The sequence below is a fragment of the Heptranchias perlo genome, chromosome 14 (assembly GCF_035084215.1).
Source record: "Heptranchias perlo isolate sHepPer1 chromosome 14, sHepPer1.hap1, whole genome shotgun sequence".
Classification (NCBI taxonomy): Eukaryota; Metazoa; Chordata; class Chondrichthyes; order Hexanchiformes; family Hexanchidae; genus Heptranchias; species Heptranchias perlo.
This window is the reverse complement of record NC_090338.1, coordinates 4,434,745-4,453,324: the sequence shown is the minus strand read 5'-3', so window position 1 is coordinate 4,453,324 and position 18,580 is coordinate 4,434,745. Positions and strand designations below refer to the sequence as shown.

Below are 18,580 nucleotides of genomic sequence, written 5' to 3'. Positions count from 1 at the left end.
CAGCCAGACAGTGTTCTATTTCATCACACGAGCCGGTATGTAGGAGTGATTTTATAACGTCAGTCAGTTTATCATCGGCTTCCTTTGAACATTCGACCAACAGTTACTTCACCTTGGGAGGATTTTTGGTTATAGGGAGAGAGAAAGGAAGGGAAAAGCTGTGGGGCGGGGGAGGAGGGGAAGAAAAAGTGCACGAGAGAGAAGGGAGAAGAACAAGAAAAGGGAAGGAGAAAGAGAGAAGGGGAAAAAAAGGGGGAATTTACATTTCTATAGCACCTTTCACGATCTCAGGATGTCCCAAAGCGCTTTAAAGCCAATGAAGTATAGGCACTGTTTTAATGTAGGTAACGCAGCTGCTGATTTGTGCACAGCAAGGTCTCACAGATAAATGACCAGAAAATGGGGTAGATTTTCAAATCAACAACTGAGCTGTTTCTGTAACGGGTGCTAATCCACAAAGCCAGGTGTACGCCACCACTGGTTGAAAATCTAACCCAGTTTTTAGGGTTGGTGGTTGAGGGATAAATAATGGCCAGGACATAGACTTCACTTCAGCCTGTAATAACCTACAGTGCTCGTAAGAGCATCGTATAGTACTGAGTAATACAGTGCAGTACGGAGGGAGTATTGCACGGTCAGAGGTGCCGCCTTTCAGATGAGATGTTAAACAGAGGCCCCGTCATTCCCTCACAGGTGGTAGTGAAAGATCCCACGGCCACTATTTCGAAGAAAAGCAGGAGAGTTCTCCCCAGTGCCCTGGACCAATATTTATCCCTCAACCAACATCACTAGAAACAGATTATCTGGTCATTATAACATTGCTGTTTGTGGGATCTTGCTGTGCACAAATTGGCTGCCGCGTTTCGTACATTACAACAGTGACTAGATTACAAGAAAGAACTCCATTGGCTGTAAAGTTCTTTGGGGCGTCCAGATATAGTGAAAGACACTATATAAAATGGCAGTTCTTTCAATGGAACGGTAATTATTTGAGCACGTCACTCCCTGACAATTCAGAGCCACACGCCCTTCAGTCCCAAAGTCTCCAATCCTGAGGTTCGGCTAAGAAGCAACTTAAATCCACAAGTGCTGCATTTAAAGAGGTACGTGTACAGGTGTTTCTTCCAGACTCATTGATTTCAACAACTTCAGATCATAACCATTGCTCCCATTTTAATCGGACAGCAGGTGCTGGTAATGGTTCTGCTGTAACCGTTTCCAGCTCCTCTAGACCCATCTTTTGTTTCTTTACTTGTCCCATTCCCACCCTCCTTGCCTTGCACCATCATCCCTTTTGTCATTTAATCGCTCCTACCCTATCACAGATCTTCCCTTTCGCTCTTTCCTTTCCTGCCCCCCCCCCACCCCCCGTCCTTCCCCTGGCTCTGTACTTGCTCTTCCAGTTCTGATGAAAGGTCATCGACCTGAAACGTTCAACTCTGATTCTCCTCTCTCCCCTCCCTCGATGCTGCCTGACCTGCTGAGTGTTTCTAGCATTTTGTTTTTATTTCAGATTTCCAGCATCTGCAGTATTTTGCTTGTGTCTTCCTCACCACCCTCCCCCAATTCCAGTGGGAAACTTTTAAAAGATGCCCCTTCTCTCCACATCCCCCCCAACCCCACCCGAGGGCTCAGTTGGTAAATGCTCTCCCAGCGTAAAATTGAAGCCACACAGACCAGAGAAGTCTTCAGATTCGCCCCCTGGTCTCAGCCGGTGAGAGATTTTAAGAGCACAACAATCGGCCCGTGTTAGAACAGAACAAAAAAGTTAAATTTAAATCAAATCAAATCAGCCAGAGCTTCCATTCCTAAATCACTGCCCAGTGACCTCCATCAGAGGAGTATGTATATGTAGAAAAGAGCAAGATACCATCTCCACTGTCAAAAATCATCTGCTGACAACAACTACTGGCAATATGAACTAAATGGTACAATTATAAAAAGGGAGAGCAGGTAAAGAGACACCTGGGGGTGCACATACACAAATCTTTGACGGTGGCAGGACAAGTAGAGAAGGCTGTTAAAAAAACACATGGGATCCCGAGCTTTATAAATAGAGGCGTAGAGTACAGAACCTTTATAAATCACTGGGTTGTAACTCAGCTGGCGTTCAATTCTGGGCACCGCACTTTAGGAAGGACGTCAAGGCCTTGGAGAGGGTGCAGGGGAGAATCGCTCGAATGGTGCCAGGGATGAGGGACTTCAGGTATGTGGAGAGACTGGAGAAGCTGGGTTCGCTCTCCTTAGAGCAGAGAAGTTAAGGGGGACTTAACAGAGGCGTTCAAAATTATGAAGGGTTTTGATAGAGTAACAGAGAAATTGTTTCCATTGGCAGGAGGGTCGGTAACCAGAGGACACACATCAAAGATAATTGGTAAAAGACACAAAGGGGAGATTTTTTTTGAAAAAAATACAGAGCGAGTTATGATCTGGAATGCACTGCCTGAAAGGGTGGTGGAAACAGATTCAATAATAACTCTTAAGGGAATTGGATGAATACACAAAAAGGAAAAATTTGGAGGGTTATGGGGAAAGAGCAGGGGGAGTGGGACTAATTGGACAGCTCTTTCAAAGAGCCGGTACAGGCACGATGGGCCAAATGGCCTCCTTGTGTGCTGGATGATTCTATGATTGACTAAGGTTCACACATGAAGACTGGATACTCAGACAAGGCACCCTCAGAAGCCAGCCCCCCCAACATGAGTTAAACACCATCAGGCAGAGTGACTGAGGAAATTTACAGGAATACAGTGTTTAGTCTAAAGGACGGCAGCAGATCCTCGACCAAACCTCACCTTCGGAGTTGGAGGAGGACTTGGTTCAGTCTCACTTTCTACTGGGCTTTCGTCATCCTCATCTTCAACAATATCACTGTTGTCGTCGTCATCATCATCATCTTCAGCACGGACCATAACAGTGCCAATCAGCAGCACCAACACCAACCACAGCTTCAGTTCCATGTTCTGGGGGAAAAAAAAGTTAAAATAATTTTTTTAAAATAATACTTAATTTGCTGAAAAAAAGTTTTTAAAAAAAGGTGCAAGTGCCAAGTATTTATTTTAGGTAAAAAGAAATTTAGAGAATGTTACAGTCTAACACCAAGAATTTCTGTATATTAACAGTCACAACTGAACTCCATTTGGAACTTCCAACGTAACGAGAATCTACAGCACAAACAGGCCATTCGGTCCAACTAGTCCATGGTGCTTATGCTCCACACAAGCCTCCTCCCGCAATACTTCATCTAAACTGAACATCTCCTCCTATTCCTTTCTCCCTAATGTGTTTATCGAGCTTCCCCTTAAATGCACCTATGCTATTCGCCTCAACTACTCCTTGTGGTAGCGAGTTCCACATTCTCACCACTCTCTGGGTAAAGAAGTTTCTCCTGAAATTCCTTATTGGATTGATTAGTGACTATCTTATATTTATGGCCCCTAGTTTTGGTCTCCCCCACATCTACTCTATCAAACCCCTCAGCCTTCTCTTTTCTAAAGAGCCTCAGTCTTTCCTGATGGTATCATCCTTATAAACAAGAACAGTGAGGTTATAACCTTTCTCCAGTGCCTCTATATCCCTCTGTAATATTGAGGCCAGAACTGTGCACAGTACTCCCAAGTGTGATTCAACCAAGGTTCAATACAAGTTTAATAGTAAATAAGCAAAGAATTACATTACAGTTTCTACAATCCAAATAACTTTTGCACAAAAGGTATTATTTTCCACAAACCCCGCCCCCACCCCATCCACTCATCATTATAGGTTCTAGTCCCACTCTAGTACTCAAACGCACAATCCAGACCGATACCCCAGTGCAGTACTGAGAGTGCCACAGTAGATGTGGAACCAAGGTCCTGCCTGCCGGCTCAGATGGACGTTAATGTCTTAAATGGGAAGATAGTCGGGTTAGTATTTGGGATGGATGGGATGAGGTGGAGCAAAGAATTTCTCCATGAACTCAACCTAGTGATGAACTGCTGCACGAGTGCAAGAACCTGGACTGTAAGCCTTCCCACGCGACAATTCGAAATCGCACTCAGCCACCCATCAGCAATAGCTCCTCCCATGTCCTACATTTTAAACATCACAAGTTGCACTTGGAACTGTAAGGCCAACCACCCACCAAAACAGGAAATTATGTCATCTGTTCCAGCATTCTTCCTCGATGGTGTACTGAACACTTGCACTCAAGTGCCAAGGGACAGAGTCAGGCTCAAATCCTGAGCTGCTCAGTTCACAACCTGAGATCAGAGGGGTGTGACATTGTGGGGAAGGGGCAGGGGAGGAAGAGAAGGAAAAGATACCAGAAGGAAGAGTCACGCCTGGGTCGTCATCTTGGGGAACGTTTGGTTATTTTGGAAAACCTAACGTTCCGTAAGAACCCAACAAGTGGCAAAAAACAATTCTATAAATACGTAAACAGGCATTTACGTCGCGCCTTTTAACAGCGAAAGATATCAAGGCATTTCACAGAAGCGTAATCAGACGAAAATCGACGGAGATATTAGGAGAGGCGACTAAAAGCTTGGTCAAAGAGGCAGGATTTAAAGATGGTCTTAAAAAGGAGCAGAGGGAGCCGGAGAGGTTTAGGGAGGGAATTCCAAAGCACAGGGCCTGGATGGCTGAAGGCACGGCCGCCAATGACGGGGCGAAGTCAGTGCGAGATGCACAAAGCTTTGCATATACTATACACAGTCATATTAACATTGTCTGTGACACAAAAAGCATGATTATTCCCAGGAATGAATGAGAAAACAGGAACTTACTTCTAGGAGCAAATTTCTTTTCAGGGGTTATACTGCTACCTCACTCACTTCTAGCTTATAGAATTGGCTATTCCCCCCCTCTCCCCCACCCATGAGCAATGCCAGAGGAAAGTCCCTAGTTCAAAATTTAAAAATTGGTGCAAGGGCGGCAGAGAGTGGGGACAGTAATTCAATCAGTTCACGTGTTGTGAACATCACTTGACCCACACGCCTACATTCTAGGACATCTGAACCTATGCACTAGCAGCATACCTGGACACCCAAATCCCTTTGCTCTTCGTCTCTCGCTATTTAAAAAGTATTTCAATTCATCATTCTTGGGTACAAAGTGATGACCTCACTTCCCTACATTAAACTCAATCTGCCACAGTTTTGCCCACTCACTCTTAGTCTATGTCCCTTTGTTGGAACGTCCGGCTTCCAACCATACAACTTACTGTGCCTCCCAACTTGGTGGTGTCATTTGCAAACTTGGATCTACAAGTCTCGATTCCTTCAACCAAGTCGTTGATATACGTGGTGAAAAGCGGAGACCCTAGCACAGATCCCTGGGGAACACCACTAGTCACATCCCGCCAATCAGGGAATGTTCCCTTTATCCGAACTGTCACCTACCCCCCAACCAATTACCAAACCATGTCTCCAATTCCATACACGTTTACCTCTGCTAATAATCTCTTGTGTGGAACCTTATCAAATGCTTTCTGGAAGTCCATGTAGACAATATCAATAGACACTCCCCTATCCACCATGTTAGTAACCTCCTCAAAAAATTCAACTTCGTTAGTCAGATATGACTGACCCTTCACAAATCCATGCTGACACTCTGATCAGCTCATACCTTATCCAAGTGCTCAGTCATTCTGTCACTGATGAGAGACTCCAGTAACTTGCCCACAACCAATAGGTCTGTTTCTCGCTCCCCCGTCTTAATAATGGAATGGCATAATTCCCAAATAGAGCGCTTTGGAAAATTATGACTTTTGCGGCTGTAATTTCCTCACCCGTTTCTTTTTAATACCCATGGGTGGAAACCATCCGGCCCTGAAGATCTGTCTACCTCAAGTCCCATTATTTTCTCCATTATAACTTTTAATTCTCTTTTTTATAACTTCTATTAAATCCACCAAGTTCCTACCTTTGACTTATTTTTATGTTCAAAAAGTATTAATTTAGCAAGTCTGCCAATTCCTTATTGTCCATTATAGTCTCACCCGCATCGGTCTTTAATGGGCCCACATTCCTCCTTTCTTATTAATTTTGAAATCTCTTTCAAGTTTTTTTTTCCTGCACCTCTTACCTCTTTATCCCTTTGTTGCTTCTTATAGCTCTCCCAGTCCGCTGGATTTACACTTTGCATTTGTGTAAGCCTTTTCTCTTAGCTGGATACAGTCTCTTACCTCATTTGTTGACCAAGTTGCTTAACTGCACAAGCAGAGCTTTTACTTTTGAGGAGGTACGTACTGGTTTTGTATTGTATCAAATATTTCCCTTAATGCTTCACAGTTTGTCTGTAGGTTTTCCCATTAACATTACTGCGGTCAATTAATTTCTCATCCCTTCAAAGTTTGCCTTACTTAAATTTAAAACCTTGGTTTGTGACTCTCCCTTCTCCCTCTCAAGCCCGTATCAAATTCAATCATATTATGTTCCCTTACAGTCAGATTGTTAATAATTCTGGTGCGTTACTCATCACTAAATCTAGTCTGGCCTATTCCCTTGTCAGTTCTAAAACATATTGTTCCAGAAAACTGTCCCATTCTAGAAATTTGTTGCCTTTGCAACTTGAGTCGTTTTGCATCTCCCAGTCTATAAAAATAAAAATCTTTCATTACAACTACATCGTTTCTGCTACACACTTCCCTCATCTCCATATTTATACACCCTCCCCCACCCCCACCCCAATCTATCAGGAGTTCTGTAGAAAACTCCCACCAGAGTCCTGCATCCTTTGCTGTTCCTCAGTTCTACCCATACTTTTCCATTGCCTGGTCTCACTTAATGAAATCCCTTTCTTCAACCCAGAATTTTACAGCATAGAAACAGGCCATTCAGCCCAACAGGTCCATGCCGGTGTTTATGCTCCATACGAGCCTCCTCCCTCCCTACTTCATCTCACCCTATCAACATATCCTTCTATTCCTTTCTCCCTCATGTTTATCTAGCTTCCTCTTAAATGTATCTACACTATTCACCTCAACTACTCCTTGTGGTGGTGAGTTCCACATTCCTACCACTCTGGGTAAAGAAGTTTATCCTGAATTCCCTATTGGATTTTTTTTTTTTTTAAACTGACGCTCTTATATTTATGGTCCTTAGTTTTGGACTCGTAAAGCAAGATTTTCTTTTTTTGTGTAACATTAAAAAAAGTTTAGAAGTGAATTCCACAAAAATAAAAACTGCAATGAGATAAACGGCCATTTAAACCGATTTTGGGTGCATTGGTTGTGAGGTCAGCAGATTAATGCCCCACTCTTTGAATAGTCCTGTCGATCTTCAATATCCACCCAAGCAGGCCGCAGGGACCCCGTTTTACACATCCCCTGGCATCCGAGTGCAGCATTCCTCAGTGCGACACTGAGGTGGCACCCTAGATTATACGCTCATGTTCTGGAGTGAGACCTGAACCCACAGCTTCCTGGCTCAGGTGAGAGTCGTTACCATGTGAGCCAAGCCGATGGTGAGGGAAACGTTCGGCCTCCTACGTCAAAGCTCCAAATCTCAACCATGGTCTTACCCCCAACCCCAGACGCTGCCCAGGGTCAAAGGGAGTAGAGTCTATAACAAATTTCCAACCTGCCAGTTCAAAGCAGGACTAAGTCACTTAACCACCCACCCAGGTGTAATAAATGGCCAAGAGAAAAGAATCCTCCAACACAGAAAGAGGTCATTCGACCCATCGTGTCGGCTCTTTGAAAAAGAGCTATCCAATTAGTCCCACTCCCCCGCTCTTTCCCCGTAGCCCTGCAAATTTCTCCTTTTCAACTATATATCCAATTCGCTTTTGGAAGTTAATACTGAATCTGCTTCCACCGCCCTTTCAGGCAGCGCATTCCAGATCATAAAAACTCGCTGCGTTAAAAAAAAATTTTCATCTCCCCTCTGGTTCTTTTGCCCCTTATCTTAGATCGGCGTTACAGATACCGGTTTCCGATCCTCCTGATAGGAAGATTGAAATTCGTGGCTCTGCGGCTCCTTTTTCCAAACAGTATTTATTGCTCAGGGAAAGCCAGACGTTCGCACTTTGCCAATTGGCAAACATTTCACAGCAGAACCAGCCTGTGTCTAGCCCAGCAAATGCAAACTCAGCTAAAGCTCCCCGAAGGGGTAACAGAAGCTAATTTTCTGATTCAATGACAAGTAGGGTGACGTTGGCTGAAGACCGAGGAAGGAGAGAGAGAGAGAGAAGAGAATCCACCAAATACAGACCCAGACCAACACTAAAAAGACAGATTATCTGGCCATTATCACATTGCTGTTTGTGGGACCTTGCTGTGCACAAATTGGCTGCCGCGTTTATCGTAGAAATGGTTACAGCATAGAAGGAGGCCATTCGGCCCAAGTCAGGCAACAGTGACTACACATCAAAAGTATTTCATTGGCTGTAAAGCGCTTTGGGGCGTCCTTAGGTCATGAAAAGGTGCTACATAAATGCAAGTTCGTTCTTTCTAGACAGTAAAGTTAAACAGGAGAAAAAGTTCATTCAACCTATTTTGTTGAGGGCAAGATTCCTCCATTTGAAAGCACATTTCTTTCCCTGCCACTTCCTGGTCTCCCCGCCCCATAGGCTGCAAGTGCCCAGGAGGGCCCACAACAGAAAACTGCTGCTCTGAAGTCAGGTGCAAGAGAAATACAAAAAGCAACCCGGAAGGATTCTTCCCTACACCTGTCAAAAGAACCCTCCCCACCCCAAACCACCCCCTTTTGGGATCTTGCTGTGCACAAATTGGCTGCCACGTTTCCTACATTACAACAGTGACTACATTTAAAAAAAAGCCCCATTGGCTGTAAAGCGCTTTGGGACGTCCTGAGGTTGTGAAAGGCGCTAAATGAATGCAAGTTCTTTCTTTCTGTGCACTCTCTCCCCTAGTGGTGCTCAAAATGGAAAGTGATCCAATTCCCAGTGTTAGCATTCCTCCTCTTCACAAGCACAGAAATTAAATTGCTGGCGAGGTGCCAACCCGATGTCTTCATACCCTGCGTGAGAGCAACCCCAGGCATAAATCCCAGCTCTGGGTGCGTTTTGCTGTGCACGCCCAGCGAAGACAAGGAACAAACGCAGAGCTTTCTGCCCGGACCATACCTCCCAATGTCACTTTGCAGGAGCTGAGCTCCAGGGAAGAAGTGTTATATTTTTTGGAAAAAAAAATTGTGGAATTGAATATTTCAAAAAAGGCGTTTAGGCGGAAGATTATTTTTGAGCACTATTGTATTTTGGCATAAATCCTTCTTCTAAATCCTCCTCCTGTGTTTTTTTTGCCTTGATCACACTCCATCTACAGAACAGTCGTGTGACCTGCTCCCTGCCAAGGTCACTAGTCCTACCACTTGCCCAAGGCTGAGCATGAGCCCCACTCGATGCCACCTTTCCTGGCCATTTTCCTTCTTCTTGGGAACTCACTTCTGCAGTCAATATTAGGAATATTGGTGGGTTGGCTCGGGGGGGGGGGGGGAAATTTCTCAGGCAAACCCACCTTTCATTACACTTACTTTGGCTGACTGGGTTAAGGAAATGGAAAGAAAAGAAAGAACTAGCATTTATATAACACCTTTCATAACCTCAGGACGTCCCAAAGCGCTTTACAGCCAATGAAATCCTTTTTGAAGTGTGGTCACTGTTGCAATGTAGGAAATGCGGGAATTTGCACACAGCAAGATCCCACAAACAGCAATGTGATAAATGAAGAATCTGTTTTTAAGTGATGTCAGTTGAGGGATAAATATTGGCCCGGGAGACTGGGGAGAATTCCCCTGCTCTTCAAATAGTGCAGTGGGATCTTTTATGCCCACCTGAGGGGGCCTTGGTTTAAATTCTCATCCAAAAGACGGCACCTCCGACAGTGCAGCACTCCCTCAGCTCAACTCCACAACCTTCTGACTCAGAGGGGAGAGAGTGCTACCCACTGAGCCATATCTCTGAAGCAAAGTTTGGGGGGGCTAGGGTTATCCAGCATGCCCCATCCTGGGTTGCACAGGGACGGGATCATTCTTAACACACTCAGAGGTCAGACACTCACTGGCGAGGTTCAAACGTGAAGGTACAGGAGGGTGAGGCAGGACCTGTGAAACTGTATCCGAGCACCAGCCCACATCTCAAGGAGAAACGTATTGGGGAAATGGGGGGGGGGGGGGAAAGAGAGAAGGGAAAGATGGATAGAAATTAGATCATGCTCAGAATTTAAATGAAAAAATAAAAAGCACAATGGTACCAGGGATGAGGAACTTCAGTTATGCAGAGAGAATGGAACAGCTGGGATTGTACTCCTTACAGCAGAGAAGGTTAAGGGGAGATTTAATAGAGGTGCTCAAAATTGAGGGGTTTTGATCATTTCTCCTTATTTACTCTGTTTCTGGTGGCAGAAGGGTCAGTAACCAGAGGGCACAGATTTAAGGTAATTGGCAAAAGAACCAGGGTTGAGATGAAGAGAATTTTTTTTTTTTAAAGTTATGGTCTGGAATGCACTGCCTGAAAGGAAGTAGATTCAATAATAACTTTCAAAAGGGAATTAGGTAAATACTTGAAGAGGAAAAAATCTGCAGGGCTATGGGGAAAGAGCAGGGGGATTGGGGCTAATTGGACAGCTCTTTCAGAGAGCCGGCACAGGCACGATGGGCTGAATGGCCTCTTTCTGTGTTGTATCATTCTATAATTAAGAAAACTGGCAGCTGGCCATCTTGAATGGGAGGTTGTGTGTGTAGGGAAATAACCTGTGTGGCAAGTGTAGTAATTCCAAAACTGTTGACACAAAACGAATTCTATTGTGAAACAAAAAAAAGTGATTGGAGGCAAAAAAAAAGGTCCATCATTCAGAATGAAAGCATCGAACCATAACTGGGAACAAGTATCGCCAGTGAATTTCTGATGAAACCACCCCAATTTCAACCTAAATTAAAGTTTTTGATACAAATCTATCTAGAAACATCAGGCATTGTGTCAACAGGCACTGAATTTCTATGACACAGCTCCAGTCATTGCCCTGTTTCAACACAGACAGCGGCCGGTATAAATCAATGGCAATTTAAGGATACTTTCTTGTCCACTTCCCCTGAAGCCACAAACTGTTGTTGGAACACATTTACACAACACCAGGGGAGGGAGGCATCTATCAGAGCTTGGCCCACTTCCACCCTCACCCAGCTCAGCGTGGAATAGTGATCCGAATGGGAATTCCCCAGCTTTTTCCTCCACCTTCAGCTCAGCTGGGAATAGTGATCAGGAATGGGAATTCCCCCCCCTCCCAAACCCCCTGGATGCTTTTCCTCACTCAGCTCAGTAAGGAATAGCGATCCAGAATGGGAACACCCAATGTTTTCCCCTCACTCTCTCTTAACCCAGAAGTAACATTCGCGCCAGATAAGTGCCAGGCAATGACCATCTCCAACAAGAGAGAGTCCAACCACCTCCCCTTGACATTCAACGGCATTACCATCGCTGAATCCCCCACCATCAACATCCTGGGGGTCACCATTGACCAGAAACTTAACTGGACCAGCCATATAAATACTGTGGCTACGAGAGCAGGTCAGAGGCTGGGTATTCTGCGGCGAGTGACTCACCTCCTGACTCCCCAAAGCCTTTCTACCATCTACAAGGCACAAGTCAGGAGTGTGATGGAATACTCTCCACTTGCCTGGATGAGTGCAGCTCCAACAACACTCAAGAAGCTCGACACCATCCAAGATAAAGCAGCCCGCTTGATTGGCACCCCATCCACCACCCTAAACATTCACTCCCTTCACCACCGGCGCACTGTGGCTGCAGTGTGTACCATCCACAGGATGCACTGCAGCAACTCGCCAAGGCTTCTTCGACAGCACCTCCCAAACCCGCGACCTCTACCACCTAGAAGGACAAGGGCAGCAGGCGCATGGGAACAACACCATCTGCACGTTCCCCTCCAAGTCACACACCATCCCAACTTGGAAATATATCGCCGTTCCTTCATTGTCGCTGGGTCAAAATCCTGGAACTCCCTTCCTAACAGCACTGTGGGAGAACCTTCACCACACGGACTGCAGCGGTTCAAGAAGGTGGCTCACCACCACCTTCTCAAGGGCAATTAGGGATGGGCAATAAATGCCGGCCTTGCCAGCGATGCCCACATCCCGTGAACGAATAAAAAAAATTTTAAAAAATTGTGTTGCCCCTCCTGCTGGTCAGGCTGAGATCAGAGCAGGCCAAGACTTGGGACCAAACTCAGCAACTTCCTGCTCAATGTCACAAAGGGCAACAAACTTGCCAATGTAGCCACCAGAGGCCACTTTCTAATAGTCACACACTGATCACGAGGTTCCGATTCTCGGCCATCCAAAACAACTCATTACAAAAAGGAAAGAATGTACAAACTTGTATCTATATCGCGCCTTTCACAAACTCAGGACGTCCCAAAGCAGCTTACAGCCAAAGTACTTGAAAAGTGCAGTCACTGTTGTAATGTAGGAAACACGGCAACCAATTTGCGCACAGCAAGGCCCCACATGCAGCAATGAGAGAGAGAGATCAGATAATCTGTTTTAGTGTTGTTGGTTAAAGGATAAATATTGGCCCCCAGGACACCAGAGAGAACTCCCCTGTGCTTCTTCAAATAGTGCCATGGGATCTTTTACATCCACCAGAGGGGGGCAGACAACGTCTCACCTGAAAGACAGCACCGCCAACAACGTAGCACTCCCTCAGTACTGGCACTGGAGCGTCAGCCTGGACTGCGGGCTCAAGTCCCTGAACCTTATGACTCAGAGGCGAGAGTGTGCTACCCACTGAGCCACGGCTGACACTCGGCCAACTGAGGCTTCACTTTTAATGTCTCACCTGAACGACAGCACCCCTTACAATCCAACCCCACTCAGTGGCGGACTGTCGGCCTGGATTACGTGCTAGCACCTCAAATGTCAGACTTGAACTCACGCAGATGGAAGCCTTGCATCAGTTTGCTTGACTCCCATCTGGTCCTTTTAACACCCCCGCCCGGCCAGTGCTCGAGCTGTTTTTTTTTAAAAAAAAAGCATTATTTTAGGACGAAGTAGCTCAGTCCTCTGAAATTCAAGTCCAACCAGGACTCAATCTCCTCTTACCGGATGTGATGGCCTTATGGTGAGACCGAATTCTTTAGAGAATCCACTGCACAAAACTGCTGATAGTTTTGCACTAATCGTCGCTGGCAGTCAGACCAAGGTACCGGCTTGTGCGTCGAGTGCTGATTCACTGCAAGATCGCACTGGACCAGTTCCCGGCTGAGATCGCATCGTACACGAGCCAGGTACCAAGCTATTCAAGGCATGGTCAATGTGATCTCCTGGATTAGTTGCGATCACCTGGAGAGGAATTTTCCAGATCCCCCCCCCCCACACCTACCTATTTGGCCATGGTTTTTTTTAAATCTGGTTTTTCAGCACTCCCAGGAGATTCTGTGGTACCTAAAGCCATGACTTTCCCATGTCCCCAGAGTGCCGGGAGTGCCTTGGTCATGATGCATTAGGCATCACAATTGAATGGGACAGGCTGGATGGACCAGCTGGTCTTTCCCCGTCTGACAGTTTCGTACATTCGTAAAAGCCACGAGAATCACCGAAATGAAAAAAAGGGGATAATTGTCCTAAATTGGGGTTAGAACGTGTTTGGAGTAGAACAGGGGGAAATCTATTTTCTCCACTTAGATCAGTTCTTTGCTCATTCCACAGGTGCTGGTCACCCCTCCCAGTAACATGCCCCCAAGTCATCATTCCTGTGTCAGCCTAAGCAGTGAGCCTGGCCTTTATGTACATGGAACCTACTGCACAGAAACAGGCCATTCAGCCCAAATGGTTTGTACAGACACTGAGCCTGGCCTAGTGTGCACTGAGTTACCAGCACCCCAGAAGGGCCTCACAGATGCCCTTGAGTTAGAGTAAGGTGGGGAAAGGGGGGGGGGGGGAGGAGGAAGGGAAAGCAACTAGTGTGCCTGCTTGTGATTATTATCCCTTCTGGAACTGTGTGCCCATGTTGGGGTTTGGCTGTGATGCCCTTCATGGCTAATTAGCCCATCAATACTCACTGCCTAGACTGACACAGGAATGATTTGTTGGGCAGGTTACTGGGAGGGGGTGGGGGCGGGGGGGGGGGGAAGAGAAAGAGGGAAGGGAGGAGGAACGACCACTCGGTTAGAAGGTTCACTCGGTTAATCCCGGGGATGAGGGGGCGGACATATGAGGAGAGGTTGAGTAGATTGGGACTCTACTCATTGGAGTTCAGAAGAATGAGAGGCGATCTTATTGAAACATATAAGATTGTGAGGGGGCTTGATCGGGTGGATGCGGTAAGGATGTTCCCAAGGATGGGTGAAACTAGAACTAGGGGGCATAATCTTAGAATAAGGGGCTGCTCTTTCAAAACTGAGATGAGGGGAAACTTCTTCACTCAGAGGGTGGTAGGTCTGTGGAATTTGCTGCCCCAGGAAGCTGTGGAAGCTACATCATTAAATAAATTTAAAACAGAAATAGACAGTTTCCTAGAAGTAAAGGGAATTAGGGGTTACGGGGAGCGGGCAGGAAATTGGACATGAATTTAGATTTGAGGTTAGGATCAGATCAGCCATGATCTTATTGATGGCGGAGCAGGCTCGAGGGGCCGATTGGCCTACTCCTGCTCCTATTTCTTATGTTCTTATGACCAGCACCTGTGGTACATGCAAAGAACTGATATAAATGGCAGAGCCTCCTCCCCCTCTAATTACCTCTCCCACCCAACCCCCATTTCCCTCTATTTAACAACAGCTTGCATTTATACAGCACCTTTAATGTAGCAAAAACGTCCCAAGGCACTTCACAGGAGCGTAATCAAACAAAATTTGACACCAAGCCACATAAGGAGATACTCAGACAGGCTTGGTCAAAGAGAGGGGTTTTAGGGAGTGTCTTAAAAAAGGAGAGAGTAGGAGAGGCAGAGGGGTTTAGGGATGGAATTCCAGAGCTTAGGACCTAGGCAGCTGAAGGCACGGTCGCCAATGGTGCAGCGATGGAAAGCAGGGATGCGCAGGAGGCCAGAATTGGAGGAGGGCAGAGATCTCGGAGGGTTGTAGCAGGTTAGAGATACGGAGGGGCGAGGTCATCGAGGCTTTGCCGGACCAGGAGTCAACGTGGGTCAGCGAACACAGGGGTGATGGGCGAACGGAACTCGGTGCGAGTTAGGGTACTGGCAGCAGAGTTTTGGATGAGCTCATGTTTACAGAGGATGGAAGATGGGAGGCCGGCCAAGAGAGCATTGGAATAGTCCAGGCTAGAGGGAACAAAGGAATGAACGAGGGTTTCAGCAGCAGATGAGCTGAGGCGGACTCAGGTGATGTTAGAGGATATGAGGTCGGAAACTCAGCTCAGGGTCAAATAGGACGGCGAGGTTCTGAGCAGCCAGGTTCAGCCTCAGACAGTGGCTCAGGAGAGGGATGGAGCCAATGGCTAGGGAATGGAGTTTGGGGTGGGGACCGACGACAATGGCTTCGGTCTTCCCAATATTTCCTCTTTGATGTGTCAATGCTCTCTGCTTCAACCACTCCACGTGGCATAGAGTTCCACATTCTCACCACTCGAACAAGTTCCTCCTAAATTCTTTAGGCCGGTTAGTGGCTAGCTTATATCTATCCCCCCTTGCTCTGGAAAAAGTGTCTCCACATCTAACCCCTTTATAATTGTAAAGACCTCTATGAGGTTCCACTTAGTCTTCGCTTCTGGAGAAAAAGAGTCTGCTCAATCTTTCCAGATAGTTACATCCTCTCAATTTTGCTAATAACCTCGGAAATTTTCTGAACTTTCCCCAGTGCTTCAATATCATAGAAAACAGGAGCAGGAGTAGGCCAATCGGCCCATCGTGCCTGCACCGGCTCTTTGAAAGAACTATCCAATTAGTCCCACTCCCCTGATATTTTTTTTTCCTTTTCAGGTATTTATCCAATTCCCTTGTGAAAGTTATTATTGAATCTGCTTCCACCGCCTTTTTCAGGCAGCGCATTCCATTTTGTAGTCTGTTCCTCCAAAAATGAACCCAAGTGCAGTACTTTGTTTGAAAACTATTTTCTGGTCTGAGAGATTCAGCTACCCACTGGAAAAACCCTCAGCTATTGGAGCACATGGGGAAATTTAGTCAGCATTTGGTCACGCACTTGACTGGGCTTGTGTTCGTTAGGTGCCAGAGGTACGAGTGGACTTTTCTACTGCTTTGGCCTATCTCATCTCAACAATACAGACTGTTCAGGGTATAATCTTCTCTCAGGCTGCATCCTAGATGCAAGATACTGCACCATGCAGCTTTAGGTCCAAAGCATGGGTAAGAGTCAAAATTAGTTGATCTCACACGGGCTGACAATAGCTGCCGTTATCTATGTGAACCGAATCGGTGAATAGGCTTCTGCTAGTCCAGCATTCACTTTTCTCCCCCCTCATTTACAGACATGTAATTTCTTCTGTCAGCCGTGGTTCAGTGGGTTCGAGTCCCACTCCAGAAACTGGAGCACAAAATCTAGGCTGACACTCTCAGTGCAGTGCTGAGAGAGTGCTGCTATGTCAGAGATGCAGACTTTCAAATGAGGTGTTAAACCAAGGCCTTATCTACCCCTGCCCCCTCAGGTAGATCCCATGGCACTATTTGAAGAGCAGGGGAGTCCTCCCCAGTGTCCTGGCCAATATTAATCCCTCAACCAACATCTCAAACCGAATATCTGGTCATTTATCACATTGCTGTGCGCAAATTGGCCGCCACATTTCTTACATTACAACACTAACCACATATTAAAAAATACTTAATTGGCTGTAAGTCACTTTGGGATGCCCTGAGGTCATGAAAGGTGCCATATGAATGCAAGTCATTTCTTGCTTTCCTTTTACAAAAGCAGCACATTTGTAATACTACATTCATTCAATTGCACACAAATAAAACTTGCTCCAGGGGAGATTGAAAAGGACTATGACAACAGCTTCTAGAACATACTCCAGAGAACATGACTCAAAGCTGGAAAGGATGATATATATATATATATCTCGATCAGAACATGACATCTGCTGCAGCAAATGGACAATGAAAGAATGTTAAATTTTAAGGTTTAAACTGTGACTTTAACCTCTGTCCTAATCACAATATATAAATCAACACACGCACATAAAGAAGCAACCGAAACCATTAATATAAAAAGGAGCCCTGAGACCGTGATTCTTAAACTTGGGTTTACAGCAAATGACAGTCACGTGAAAAATATAATGGCTGGCGAACGCTACAGGCCCCAGGGCTGGACTCGAGCAGCTAAATGAGGGCAGATCCGGGGCAGACTTTAACCCCCTGAGCCGGACTGCCGTTAACCCTGAGCCAGAGGTCGGCACGTTTTGCGGGAGGTGCAACATTGCACAGGAAGTCGGGACAATAAAACCTCATCATTGCAGCCACCAGATTTCTCCCAGCGCCGCCCGCTCGCTGCTCAAACTCCGCAGGGGAACCATGATGTATCTTTTTTACCAAAAAAGAACCCCAGGCCGCAACATTGTTGCCCATTGAGGTTCCCGCACCGAAAACAAAGGAGAAATGGTTACAAAGTATCGACTAATTGTTACTGTTTCCCCCAAGATTGTTACTCCCCACTCCCCGGGACCGCTTCCCCCAGCGGATCCCGATTGTTACTCCCCACTCCCCGGGACCGCTTCCCCCAGCAGATCCCGATTGTTACTCCCCATTTCCCCGGGACCGCTTCCCCCAGCGGATCCCGATTATTAACTCACTGTCCGGGATTGGTAACCCACCAGATCCCGATTATTACTCACTCCCCGGGACCGGTGATCCACCGGATCCCGATTGTTACTCACTCCCCGGGACCGCTTCCCCCACCGGATCCCAGTTGTTACTCACTCTCCGGGACTGGTCACGCACCGGATCCCGATTATCGCTCCTCACTCTCCGGGACCGCTTCCTTCACCTGATCCCAATGGAACCCAAGCTCCCACCCCCCCTCCCCAAAGAAGCTCACGCCTCCCCTCGATTGGCCGGGACGGGTCGTCGGTTCACGCCTCCGGCGACATTGCCGCTCCTGATTGGGTGAGGGCGCCGTCAATCATATGACGACCCCAAAACGCGCGCCGGTTCCCTCGTGGAGCCTGGTGATTGGAGGGATTGGGAGCGATTGGATGAGGAAATGGGCCTGCATTGGCTGGAGGCGGGGACGGGCCAGGAGGAACACGTGGCCCCAAGAAGGCCCAGCCAGTGAGGGTGGGGGAGGGGCTGAGTGACTCAGGGAATGGGGGAGGGGAGGGGCTGAGTGACTCAGGGAATGGGGGAGGGGGAGGGGCTGAGTGACTCAGGGAATGGTTAGGGGGAGGGGCTGAGTGACTCTGGGGATGGGGGAGGGGAGGGGCTGAATGACTCAGGGAATGGGGGAAGGGGAGGGGCTGAGTGACTCGGAATGGGGGAGGGGAGGGGCTGAGTGACTCAGGGAATGGGGGAGGGGCTGAGTGACTTAGGGAATGGGGGAGGGGAGGGGCTGAGTGACTTAGGGAATGGGGGAGGGGAGGGGCTGAGTGACTCAGGGAATGGGGGAAGGGGAGGGGCTGAGTGACTCGGAATGGGGGAGGGGAGGGGCTGAGTGACT

At 47.0% G+C, this 18,580-nt stretch overlaps 1 protein-coding gene across 2 annotated transcripts in view; it reads right to left on the bottom strand.

Moving 5' to 3' along the window:
* The window catches only part of canx (calnexin), a 69,014-nt gene extending 51,077 nt beyond the window's left edge, over positions 1-17,937 (bottom strand). The window contains exons 1-2 of one of the 2 annotated variants that reach the window (XM_067995969.1): positions 17,845-17,937; positions 2,796-2,963 (exon numbers count right to left, since the gene is read on the bottom strand). In XM_067995969.1, the coding sequence (XP_067852070.1) occupies positions 2,796-2,960 (165 nt within the window). In that variant the 5' untranslated portion in view covers positions 2,961-2,963; positions 17,845-17,937. The remainder of the gene's footprint in view (positions 1-2,795; positions 2,964-17,844) is intronic. The other variant, XM_067995970.1, reaches the window with a different exon arrangement.
* Between the last annotated feature and the right edge of the window lie 643 nt (positions 17,938-18,580).